This window comes from Serinus canaria, chromosome 19, assembly GCF_022539315.1.
Source record: "Serinus canaria isolate serCan28SL12 chromosome 19, serCan2020, whole genome shotgun sequence".
NCBI classification, from domain to species: domain Eukaryota; kingdom Metazoa; phylum Chordata; class Aves; order Passeriformes; family Fringillidae; genus Serinus; species Serinus canaria.
Genome location: NC_066332.1, coordinates 9,870,705 through 9,883,673, shown reverse-complemented (window position 1 = coordinate 9,883,673; position 12,969 = coordinate 9,870,705). Strand labels below are relative to the sequence as shown.

At 53.7% G+C, this 12,969-nt stretch overlaps 1 protein-coding gene across 2 annotated transcripts in view; it reads right to left on the bottom strand.

The window, feature by feature from the left end:
- The window catches only part of GALNT17 (polypeptide N-acetylgalactosaminyltransferase 17), a 230,751-nt gene that overhangs the window by 139,399 nt on the left and 78,383 nt on the right, over positions 1 to 12,969 (bottom strand). For both annotated transcript variants that reach the window (XM_030232442.2, XM_050981903.1), the window contains exon 3: positions 10,898 to 11,064. In XM_030232442.2, coding sequence (XP_030088302.2) covers positions 10,898 to 11,064 — 167 coding nt within the window. The remainder of the gene's footprint in view (positions 1 to 10,897; positions 11,065 to 12,969) is intronic.

The window sequence follows — 12,969 nt, the reverse complement described above, 5'->3', positions numbered from 1 at the left end:
TTGCTCTGTCTCACCCCTGGAATGTAGGGTTTATTCCAGGCTGTGACCCTCCCCTGCAGTACCATGGACCTGCAGTGCCACTGGCCCAAGGCTGATTCTGTGCCCACTTTGAATCTCCCCGTTAAGCTGTGGGGGGAGACCAGAAGCTCTCTTGACCCTTTGCGCTCTTGGCCCTTTGCTCCCTAGGCTCTCCCTCCCAGGTGTGTCAGTCACCTCTCCTTCCCCCTCCCTGACCCCTCCCAGTACTGTCTGTCAGTCCTGGAATTCCAGAAGGCCTAGAGTGATTGGCAGATCCAAAGGATGCCCTCTACCCCCGGGGGCATTGGGCCATCCAGGTGTCCTTTGTCCCTTGAGACCTCCCCTCCTGTCCCTGGCTGGTGGCTCCCTGCCCCTTCCCTGCCCTCTCCCCGGGGTTAAAAGGAGCAGCACCCACGGGGTCAGGAGTTCTGCTGGAGCTGGGGCTGGGTTCAGAGGCTGTGGGCCAGAACAAAGCTCTGGATCCAAACCCTCCAGCAGAACCCACTCCTTTCCTTCCCCATGGCCCTAAAGCTTCTCCACAGAGGGAAACCCGAGGAGCAGCCCCTGTGATGGGGGGAAGCTCCATCCCAGCACCCCCAGAGCTCCTGCACGCCTGGACTTGTCCCCACGTGCCCAATTGGAGCCCCAGCCATGGCCAAAAGTGTCTGTGGGGTGAAACACCACCCAGCCATGGCCAAAAGTGTCTGTGGGGTGAAACACCACCCAGCCATGGCCAAAAGTGTCTGTGGGGTGAAACACCACCCAGCCATGGCCAAAAGTGTCCCTGGGGTGAAACACCAAAGTGCCACTGTTTGGTTCACAGCAGGGCCAGCCAAGCCCAGGCATGTCCCGTCTGGCTGTGTTGGCAAATATTCCAACACCCCCTTCTCCCTCAGAAACCACGCTGCTCCTGGGGCTGGGACCCCCAGCTGACCCTCCTCTATCAGCACCCCCAGAAGCTGTGTGGAGTCTCCTTGCCTGCCTGCTGGCTGTTACCAGGGAACACACAGCTTAGGGGGGGCACTGGGAACTCCCCAGGGACCCCCCTCAAACAAACTGCATCACCCTGGGACAGGGACACTGCTCCCAGCTGGAACAAACCCACCCTGGGCAGGGACTGGAGCAGGGGCACTGGGAACACCCTGCACCCACTGAGGGACACAATCCCCTGGGCTCCAGCCATGCTGGGCTGCACAGGAGGCACCGAGCACAACCCACACAGGAGGGGCTCAGGGTGGCCACAACGCTGCTGTTGGGCCACTGAGGAGCCCACGGGCCACCTCAGACACTCACAGCCCTCTGCACTAAAAGAAATGGAACTGAAACACAAAGATAGAAAGATGTCACCCATGGCCAGCAAACAGCAGCACTCTGAACTCCTGATGGAGGTCTGAGCTGAAAGCACTGCTAGAAATGCTGCAAAACCCACCCAAAGTGACTCAAACTACATCAAAACCATGTCTGAGCTTGGCTGCCCTCTTCACTCAGCCTCACCACTACAGCCTTGGCACTTGCTGTTTGTTTTGCCACCAGAGAAGTTGAAACTGCCCTTGCTTTTGTGAGGGGATGAAAGGGATCCTGGCTTTGTTCAGAAGATCCTCCCACTTCGTATCTCGTGCTCGCTGCAGCTCATTGCCCTCTGCTGCTTCCCCAGGCCTGTGTGAGCAGTGCCTGAGACCCTCAGGGACCTGCAGCCACCACCAGCACAGAAATCCTCCAGAGTACAAGATCTGAGCATGAAACACCCAGAGGGCTCTGAGGGTGGAAGCAGATGGAAGGTTCCGATAAAGGATAAACACCAGTGTGTTTTTCCAGCCCTTTGGAAAAGTGCCAGTTCCCTGTCAGAGGAGCCTCAGCCCTTTCAGTGCCTGCTGCACCAGCTCAGGGCACAAAGGTGTGCTGGGGAGAGGAGCTCTGAAAGCTCAGCAAAGCCACTGGGCACCAACACAAACTCTCAACACCATGAAAGCAGCTCCTGAGAGTATCTTTCATCCCTATGAGGCTTCAAGACCTTGCAGAAAATGAAGATATGATCTGTGACCTCAAATTATACTCTGCTACCCTTCACTGTACTCTCTCTCTCCTGGAATAAAAATAAAGAGGGGAAAAAAAAAGCCACCATTAATCATCCACACGGTAAAATCCTCGAGACACACGAGCACACGTGGGGTCCCACATGAAGGAAACACACAATGGAGAGCAAAGGAGTAAACAGCAAGGCTCATCTGCTTTGAAATCTTCAAAGGAAAAGGATTATCTGTTCCCTTCCCTGCCACACCTCCAGCCAGGCACAGCAAATGTGCTTTCTCCACGCTGCCTTTCGGGGATGCTTCCCCTCCCATCTCCATTTCCCCAAAGTCTCCTTTCTCTTTTATGCTGAAGTGGGAATAAAAAGAATAAAGCAAATGAGCCCCTTCCTCAATTCAAAACATCTGCATCACACACATCCATAACTCAGCAACTTCCATTTCATGCTGAGCCACTCAGAGCAGAACCAGGATTTTATGGAGACAACAACTCTCCCAAATGGTTTTAGGGAGACAAAGACACCGATTTTTTGGACAGATGAAGCCCCACAAGCCCAGCACTTGGCATCTCACGTGGCTTTGGCAGCAGGTTAAGTCAGTAATGCAGCAGGCCACTGCACCACAGAGTGATTAAAACAACTTTCACACTGGAGGTGGAGTCTCAGTGGAAGGAAAACAGGAGAACTCCCCTGGGGAATTGTCTGAGCAGCTCAAAGCAGAGCAAAGCTCCAGTGGAACAGAGGAGGTGTAATGTCCCAGCTCACAGGCAGCACAGGGTCAGCCCTGGAGCCCCCTGTGCCCAGCCCAGTGTGGGACAGCAGCTGCTGAGAATGTCCCCAGGCAGCCACAGCCACTCCCCTGCTGTGTCCTGGTGCCAGCAGGGGCACAGTGACCTGGGGGGAGCAGGGGGCCAGAGCAGCACCTGTGCCATGGCACCAGGTATGTGAGGGGTGCCCGTGGCTGGCACCACCCCTCACCCTGCTCACTGGCACAGGGCAGGGCCTGTCCTGCCCACAGCTGGGACACAGGTGTCCCCAGGGGCCCTGTCCTGCCCACACTGTGGGACACAGGTGTCCCCAGGGGCCCTGTCCTGCCCACCTGGAGCAGCTCTGAGACACAAGCAGTGCTCACAGTGGGAATTGCAGTTCCAGGTCCTCTCTCCAAGGCTGTCCTGCCCAGCCTCACAGGCACTGCCAGGTTTGCTCCCTGCTCAGCTCCACAGCACACAGCTCTGGGGTGAGCTGACGTTTCCCCAATGGAGGGGATGTTTGCACCCCAGCTCACCCTTCTGAGCTGCCTGCAGCTCTGGGAGGAGAGGGCCCAGAGCACAGCCCTTTTCTGGTGTGATCAGACACATCCCTGGCACTCACAGGGGTGGACTCTGCGTTTCATTTCCCAGAGCACCCAGAAGTGCAGGAGTGGAAAATCCAGTGTTGGGTAACAGCAGTGAAATGCCAGTCTCCAGGAATCCCAGAATGATTTGGGATAAAGTTCATCTCATTCCACCCCTGCCACGAGCACGGACACCCTCCATAGCCCAGGGGGGCCAAGCCCGGTCCAAACTGGCCTTGGACAGTTAAATTCTCGGAGAAACTCCTGTTCAAGCATCCCAGGAGCCCTGGCCTAGGTTAAGGAGCAGGGCTGATGTGGCTGTGTGGAGAAACATCAGGGGGAACCCCAGTGTCTGCACAGCTCCTCTGCTCCTGGGGACGCTGATCCTGTGGGACCAGATGTGCTCAAACCTCTGGAAACCATCACTGACTCACAAATCTCATCCCAATCCAAGTCAGGTGAAGTTATCCCTGATTTTACCCCGTTTCCCTCAGCAGTCACTGAGTGCCCTGCACTGTCAGAACACCCAGCTCCAGCCTCAGGACCTGCAGAGCTGCTGCTGACCTTGAAACTGTTCACTGTCAGCTCAGGACGTGTTTCCTGCCCAGCTGATGCACCTTCACAGCAGGTCCCAGCTGCACCAGGAGGGTTGGGAGGTCTGGAACAGAACTCCAGGGGTTTGTGACTTGCACCAAGGGACAGCAGCAGAGAGCAGCTGTCACACAGAGGGGCAGCCTGGCCCTTGGATCTGCTCCCCCCAAGACTCCACACAAACTACAGCAGGGACAAAGCCCCTCCAGCTCAGGGACTCGCTGCCATTGCCAGCCCTGCCTGGCACAGGGCTGACAGTGACAACATCCACAAGAGCCTGAGCCAGGACAGCCAGCCTGCTGCTCAGAGACTGGGACTCTGCATGGAAAGAGCTCAGGAGCAAGGATGGCAACAGAGCAGTGGCCCCCAGATCCCCTCATGCTCCCTGACTGCAGGAGCACTCCTGAGGATTCCACTGGTCATCCACAGGGGCTGCACAATCAGGAATTCACTCCAATCCAGTACTGCCCTTCTCTCCTGCACCCCATGGCTCTCCTCCCTCACACACTCAGGCATCCTCTGAGGAACTGGAGCCTCCCTCAGAGCACTGCACCCCTGTTTATGCAGGATGCAGTCTGCAAAGTTTGATCTCTGTCGTTGCTTCCCAGCAAGATTTGCAGAGAGAAATGCTACTGAAAATGCCAAAAGGTTCAATTTCAATCCTGCCTTTTGTTCTCCATCTGTCCCTATTGATCTTCCCTGAAGGGCAAGTGCAAGGAACTCAAATCCAATGGACCCACTGCTCCATTAAAAAGTGCAGCTGGCAGCTGCAATGACTCATGTTGTCTGTTACAAACTGTTTTGTCACCTACACGAGCTGGGAAATGGGGCTGCAGGGAAATGGAACCACCTTGTTCCAAGGAACGTAACCCCACCACGGACATCAGCCCACCCGCAGGCACAGAAACATCCACTGCTCCATCCTGTCTGAGACTGAAAGATTTAGCTGGTGGTGTGTGTTCTGTCCCCCTCTGTCAGAGCTGGGCAGTTCTCTGCTGTTCCTGGGGCAGGTTTCTTTATCTCTCCCACAGCCCATCCTCCCTCCAGGAGATCTCTGCTGTCCATGGCCACTGAGTGTCCCTGCAGGGCTGATCAAATCCCACCATCCCATGGGGAGATGCTCTGCCCAGGGGAGGAGCCAAGCATTCCTCCCTGGATCCAATCTGCCCTGGGAACAGCCCAGCAGCCTTTGCCCCCTGCATTCCCAGAGGAGCAGCTTTCTGCTGCCCTGCATTCCCAGAGGGAGAGCAGGCCCATCTCCAGCAGCCCTGGAGCTGCAGAGGAAAACTCCCCCCTTGTGCAGGATCCCTGCTCCAGCAGAGCCACAGCTGGCACTGCAGGAGGGCTGAGCCCCCTGGGATGGGGCTGTGCCACCACCCTGAGCCACCCTGGGATGGGACTGTGCCACCACCCTGAGCCCCCTGGGATGGGACTGTGCCACCACCCTGAGCCCCCCTGGGATGGGACTGTGCCACCACCCTGAGCCATCCTGGGATGGGACTGTGCCACCACCCTGAGCCCCCCTGGGATGGGACTGTGCCACCACCCTGGGATGGGACTGTGCCACCACCCTGAGCCCCCCTGGGATGGGACTGTGCCACCACCCTGACACACAGGGGGGCAGGGCATGGACTGACTCTGGCAGTGGGGTTTTTTTTTTGTTGTTGTTGGTTTTTCTTTTTTTGTTTGTACTGTTGCCTTTGTATTTTTAGTTTTCCCAGTAAAGAACTGTTATTCCTATTCCCCCATCTTTGCCTGAGGGCCCCCTAATTTCAAAATTATAATAACTCAGAGGGAGGGGGTTACATTTTCCCTTTCAGGGGAGGCTCCTGCCTTCCTTAGCATACATATGTCTTTTCAAACCAAGGCACATCCCCACCCCAAATCCTGCCCACACCTCTCCACATGCTGTGGTAGCCCCCAGAGCTAAAGGTAGGAACTGCCTGTAGCCACAGAGAAAGGAGCAAAGACCAGCAGCACCAGAGAAGCTCAAGGAATTACCAACAGCAGGGAATTCCTTGTGCAGCACTGGCCAGGTGTCCCTGGGAGAGGACCACACCTCCACAACCTTAAGGAAAACATCCTTGTGTTTGCCAGGCTCAGCTGGGTGGGAACAGCCTACAGAGGCCAAGGTGTTTTCAGAAACACTGGAGGGGTCATGGCTGGGAGTGCTCCAGGGCCATGGGAGACCCCAGGTACCCCTGTCCCACATTGTCACCTGACTGAAACTCCAAAGCCATCAGGGCTGGGATTTCTGCTTAAAGCAGCTCCTTCAGCAGGCAATAAATAAATGTGAACACTTTTCAGCCAGACTCAGAGCCAGGGGAGTCTGAAGGTTTTTACCTGCAACTGGACAAGAGGAAACTGTGACAGGGGAGCAGGGGGATGAGTCAGTTCTCCCAGGGAAAGCTGGTCCCAGTCAGGGCATGCAGCTCCAGCCTCTGCTCACTTGGTTCAGCAAAACCCAAAGAGAATCACAGAATGCCCTGAGCTAGAAGGGACCCACAAGGACCATGGATGCTGCACAGACACCCCTTCTGTTATAGATGGATAATGAGATGATTGGCTCTCACAATTAAGGGGTAACTATTGTGTGAATATCAATAAAAGCTTTAGTGATGTACAGTTCTGTTATTGTAGTTTAGATGTCCCCTGTTCTCCCCACAGTTCCCTCTCCCCCCTGTACTGTTGCCATCAGACAGCCTGGGCTGTCCAGGGCAGGTACAGAGAAGCTGCCCAGGTGTCCCTTGCCTGGGGCAGGTGGGAATGGAAAAGCTTGGGGGTGCTCAGGGGGTGGGCATGGCAACCCCTGCCCTCCAATCCAGTTCCAAAGCAGTCTGCACTGATAAATGGCACAGAAGAGCTGCCTGACAGACTTTGGGAGGGGCCAGGGCTGGCTGATGCAACCCCAGGGGTATAAAAGCCTGAGCATCCAGCCTGAAGATGAACTGGCCATGTGGTGTCCATGAGGGGCAGTTCCCAGTGCTGCAAATTCTTCCTGATACAGTCCTTTTGTTGTATTTTTGTCAAGGTTTAATAAACCTTTTTAAATTTTCAAAGTGAGCAGTTGTCTCTCACCCCAACAAACCCACCCTGTGCTGCTCTGCTGCTCTCCTCACAGAGCCTTGGAGCTGGGACAGCCCGGGTCAGCTGCAGTTCAGCAACACCCCACGCCCAGGCTGCACCTGCTCCTTCTCTCAGCTCCAGTCAAACACCCCATGCCCAGCCCTGGGAAAGGCTGGGATGTGGCTCAGCTCCTGCAGGTCCCCTCTGAGCACAAACACCCAGGCAGCCCCGGGAGATCGAGGCATGGGCACTGCTGCTGGAATGAGCACAACAAGGAGGGGATCCCTCGAGTCCCAGACCCAGGCAAATTACAACCCTGAGCATGTCTCCCCTGGTGGAGGCAGCTCCTTTAAACAGCCTTTTATCCAGAGGGTTTCCTGTATTCCGAGAGGTTTGCTTTTCAAAGAGATGTTATCCCCGATTAAAAACGCTAAAAGACACAACAACAACTAAAAAAAAAAAAAACAGGTGATGATTAAGCAACAGAGTCAGACAAAGTGTGCAGCTGTGAGATAACACAGCATCTCAGGGGCTGGTGGCTGCATCCTCCCCCAGCCAGGGAACCTCGTTATCACTCCCAAACACAACCTGCACACTGCCTTTGGAATTACAGCCCTGCAACAAGCACAAACAAAAGCAGCCTCCAAAAGAGTCTTTATGAAGTGTAATGTGCAGCTCAAGGGAGAAGGGGGTTCAAACTACAACTCCCCAAGCTTGCTCCTTCAAGGAGGGATTTTTTTTCCCTGTTACATTACATTGGCATCTTTTATCTATTTACAGCTCAGACATAAAGCATCAGAATGCTGGTGTTCATTAACTTTAATCTCTCACTGCACACTTTTGTGTTGTGCTGTGCTGTTGTACAACAAAGCTGAGAGCAGGGAGTGTCTAATGAGGCTTCAGAAGCTCTTTGTTCCAGCCTGAAAACCTCACACCAGCACAGGCTTTGCTCCTGCCTGTCACAGCTCTACCTGGAGGCCACAGAGCCAGGTGGGCAGAGCAGGTAGTTCTTGCCTCCACCCCTGGGGCTAATCTTATAACTTGATTTGGAAATCTCTTAATTAATATTAAGAATATTAAATATTTGGTGCTTTGTTCTTCAGTTACCTAGATTTGCTGTGGTTCCTCTTCCCCCCTGACAAATCCACACAAACCCCAGCCAGGGACTGTCCTGAGCCTTCAGCAACTTCCCCAAAGCTGCTTCTGGTGAGCCAGGGGACAGCACAGCTCTGGGCTTGGGCACTGCTCCCTGGAGTCAGCTTCTCTCAGGTTACCCAGATGAGCCTCCAAAGGCTTTTCCTTGGCTACAGCCACAGAATTGTCCCTCACTCCCACACAGCTGCTCCCACAGAGGCTGAAGAAATTCCTTCTTGTTCAATCACAGCCTCCAAAGTCACACCGACACAGCCCCATCCTCTTCCTGATCCTCCAGGATTCATCTCTATATCTGAGAGCTCATGAGGAACTATTTTCCTGTAATTATTTTCCTGTAGAAGCCAAATCTATTTATTATGATGACTTTGTTTGTAATACCCAAAGCATGAACTCTCCAATGCTGCTGTTGCTGCTCAGAATGATTGCCCACCATTAGTGGGAACTCTGTGACAATGGTCTTGCCATTAATAATTCCTGGCTGTCACTGCAGCTCCTCCAGGATGCTGAGAGGGAGCACATGGTCCCAGAGATACGTTCTGGTTTGTATCATTTCTTTTACATGAGAAAAGTCGATTATTACACGCTTGGGAGGAGCTCTTCATAAGCATCTGCCAAGTTACCTCATTATCTTCCTTCAAATCCCTCCTTAAAAATCTCCTTTGTCATGAGGCCTGCAAAGCCTCAGCAGCAGAACACTGGCATTATTAACTCACCCTGCCAGCTGATGGCACCACCTCAGTCCCCACCCCACTCTCCTGGTGCACCCAGTGTTTCTGAGGACAGAACTCCTCAGGGATGTCCAGCCCTCAGCACAGCCCTAGGCCACCATGAGGGACTCTGGACACTCCTGATTCCAACCAAAGCACCCTTGGGGTGGGATGCAGCCCAGCTGTGCCAGGACACTGGGATTTTCCCACCTTGTGCCCAGGATGGTTGAACTTGTCCATCAGTTGGGGTCATCTCCCTGCCTCCCCCTCCCTGGTGCTGTACAATACTCCAACACAACCCAACACTCCAACACAACCCTGGCAGTGTCCCAGAGCTGGAGTGGCTCTGGATGGGCTTTAAGGTCCCTTCAACCCAAACTTTTCTGGGATTCTGTGAAAGCCCAGAGCTGGAAGTGCTTGAACACAGTCCAAGCTTTGGGCACCCCTCTGCCTGCCCTGCCATCCCCCAGCCCCAACCCTGCCAAACCCCAGTGGTGCCCTGCCATCCCACAGTGGGTACAGGATCCCACACTCATCCTCATTGCCAGCTGCAGCCCTGGCCTTGCAGACACTTTAGGAAGGATTTGTTTTGCTGTCCTGTGCCTTTGCAGTGTCTCCAGAGTACCTGGCTCACCATCAGCCTCACCCTGAGTGAGGAAGAGGCTGTTCAGAAACACATCCTTTGTGCACAGTCACGAGGGGAGAAGCTCAGTGATTCTCACCAATGGCTTCTCTTTGAAAGAGCTCTCTTTGCTCCATTCATAGGATAAAATTGGGAGAAGGAGCCTCTCATTCCGGTATTTCCAGTGCTGGGAGCTGTGGGATACCCCAGCAGCACCTCACCTGCACTTCCCCTTCCCAGCTCTGAAATCCCACAGCTTCACCCTGGCACCATCCAAGCTCCTTCCCACTGGCTGAGGAGCTGCCCTCCTGATTCCTCTACTGGTATGAGAACTCATCAGCTTTCTGTGGTGCTCAGTACTGTGGTTTGAGTGCCTATGTTCACAGCCTGAGCAGCTCCCTGTGCACCAGCTCCTCTCCTCACGGGCAGACAGCCTCTCAGCTCCCTCTGGAAATGAGCTCTCCACACCCTGCACCCTGCCCTGCTCTTCCCTCCAATCACAGCATGGCACTCCTGCATTAATTTTTTAAAAATAACATTAAAAGGATGAAACCACAGCACAACTGAAGGAGGCAGTAAACAAAGTCACTTAACTATTTGCTGTCCTTCACAAGGATTTTAACTGCCCTGGTTACGTTGTCGAGTGGATATTGGAAGAAAAGAACAAAAGAAGATTCTTGGAAGAATTTGAGTCTGAAAATGCTTCCTGCAGTTCTGTATTATCGAAAGTCAGAATGGAAGGAATGTCTGAGAGCAGGCTGAACCAAAGGACACTCGTGTGTAATGTGGGAAACCAAACATCCCCTCCAGGCTGTGACAGGGTCTGACCTGGACAGGTGAGCTGGCATTATTTCATTATTTCCTCCTCTTCCTCTTTCCTGTTCCAGAACTCAGGGAACAAGAGTCCCTGCAGAGCACCAGCCATCTATAAAGCCTGGGATGGCATTTTACAGCAGGGAAACCAAGGCACACACAGAGGAAACATCTCAGTAAACAGCCATGGGAGGTGCCAGAGCAGAAATCCCTCTGGGCTCCAGGCTCTTGTCCTGGCAAATATTTATAGGTGCATATCTGCAACAACCAAAGTTATTTTCAGAAACGAGGATACCCTGAAACCAGAGCTCCTGGATGGTACTGAAGGGAAAGGTCAGATGGTCTCTGGTTTCCTTCACCCTCCTGCTCTCAGCTACATTTTCAATCGACAACTCTGAGATTTAACTCTGCTTTGATCCTGGTCCCCACTGGAGAAGCTGCAGAGAACTGTGTGCCAGCAGCACACCCACCCCCTCACCCCACGTGCCCTTCCCCAGGAACCCTCAGGAGATTCCAGAGCTAAGCCAGCCCCTGCTGGTGCAGCTGGAGCTGCCAGTGCTGCTCACCCTCGTCGCTGTTGTCGTCCACCAGGATGATCTCCTTGAGCAGGGGGGCGGGGGTGTGGTTGACGGCGCTGTGCACCGAGCGCAGGATCACCGACAGCGCCTCGTTCACAAAGATGAAGATGATGGAGATCTGGGGCAGGTCCTTGCCGTATTTCAGCTCTTTGCACCTGCAGCACAAAGGGCAGAGGGGTCAGCAGAGCTCACAGGGCAGCGCTTCCAGCCAGGCTCGTGGCAAATCCCAGCTGTGCACAGCCAGGGATCCCCAGTGCCTCGAATCACTGCTGCTGGGGAGAGAACACAGCAAAGCACAGCGTCCCCAGGCACATCCAGAGCCCACCCCACCTGTGTGTGGGGGCAGATAAGCAAGAGTGGCCTCCAGAACACAGCAAATGCCTCCAGCACTTCAGGGGAATCTCCCCAGTCCCACTCCGCCCCAAGATGTACAGGTGCTCAGAAATGAGCCTTGTCCTTCAACAGCACCTGGGAATTTTCCTCCCATTTGCTTTGGAAAGAAATGAACATACAATGAGTCTTGGTTAAATAGTCTCAATAAATGTTTTTGCTCTCTCAGCAGATGCTCCTGAGCACACTCTTCTCTCTGAAGCTGTGCTGTGACCTGGTGTCTTTGCACTCCACAGCCAGGATGGTCCAACCCAAACCCTTGTGATGACCTCCCTGGTTTCAGGAACCATTCCTTAACTCGAGCAGGTTTGGGGCTGGGTCTCTGCTCACACAGACTTCAGAGCAGGACAAAAGCAGGAGCTCCCAGGTTTCCACCAGCACCAGCCCTGGCAAGCAGCAGGTCTATGTTCCATGGACACACCAGAGCTGGAGAGAGGGCCATCCATGGAGAAGGGCTGGGGCAGCTCTGAGGGAAGGGGTGTTCCAGGTGACCCCAGCTCTCCAGGGAGCACAAGGACACAGATGTTGTTTCCCTGCCATGTTCCATCTCAACCAGATACCTCCTCTTAACAGAGCAAATCTGGAAAGTGAACAAGAGATCTTAAACCACTTCCAACAATTTAATTCAACTCTCCAGCTGCCCCTACAATAAATCCAGGTGGGGCAAGGACAAAAGGAGCCTCCCCACCCCCTCCCCACATCCCTCACAGATTAGACACAGAACAGGAGCAGAGTTCCCAGAATTACAATGAGTGTGCACGGAGCAACCCTGCCCAGATAAGCAAAGACCAGAGTGACATCCCAGCAGCTCCTCAGCTCCCCAGCAATGCCTCTGCATTTAATTGTCCTGGGTGTTTCTTAGGCAACAGCAGGCGTTCTTCAGACTCCAGAATGAGACTTGGGAGACAAAGATTTCCACAGAAACAGAGTTTTCTTTATGAATCTTCTTTAGTTAAACAAGTTTGCTGGGTGACAACACGTTTGTGTTTCTTGATTTAATTATTGCCTACCCTACAGCAAGCCGAGAGCTCAACAGAAGGGAACCAAACACTGAAAAGGATATTCCAAAGGGAAAATCTTTCTTTAAAATGAATGAAAGAATGGTCATGATGGGGCAAAGTGACAAGTGACCCTGAAATCCTGCCAAGAAAGTCAAACTAAACTGACTCAGACATTAAAAACAGCTTTTGGTTGATGTTGATACCTGATCTGGTGAAGTCAAGGCTGTCACAGGAGCAGGAGCTTTTCCTTTTAATCATTGCTCACCTCTGGGCAGCCTTCCCTCAAGGAATGCTGCAGGGGATAAAGAGCTCAGCCTGTGATCAAAGAGCTCTGGAGGCAAATCCAAACCCAGCTCTTTGAGGCTCATCTCCTGCTCATTGGCATTCTCCCTGCACCACTCCTACCAGGGTTCTCCCTCCCCAGTGCCAGGACAGGCAGACAAGGATCCAGGGAGAGCAGGTGAGCCTGGCAGGGAGGAGTGGGAAAGGCCAGCCCACATTGCTGGGGCACTCCAGTCCTCCAGAGGCAGGAGAGGCCTTGCACCAACACCCTGCTCTGGTGGCTTTGGTTCCCAGCCCAGAGCTGGGAAGGCAGCAATTTTAAACCAAATTAACATCAAGGTTGTTGTGTTCCTCCCACGGGGTCCCTTCAGTGCTGGTGCCAAGAGC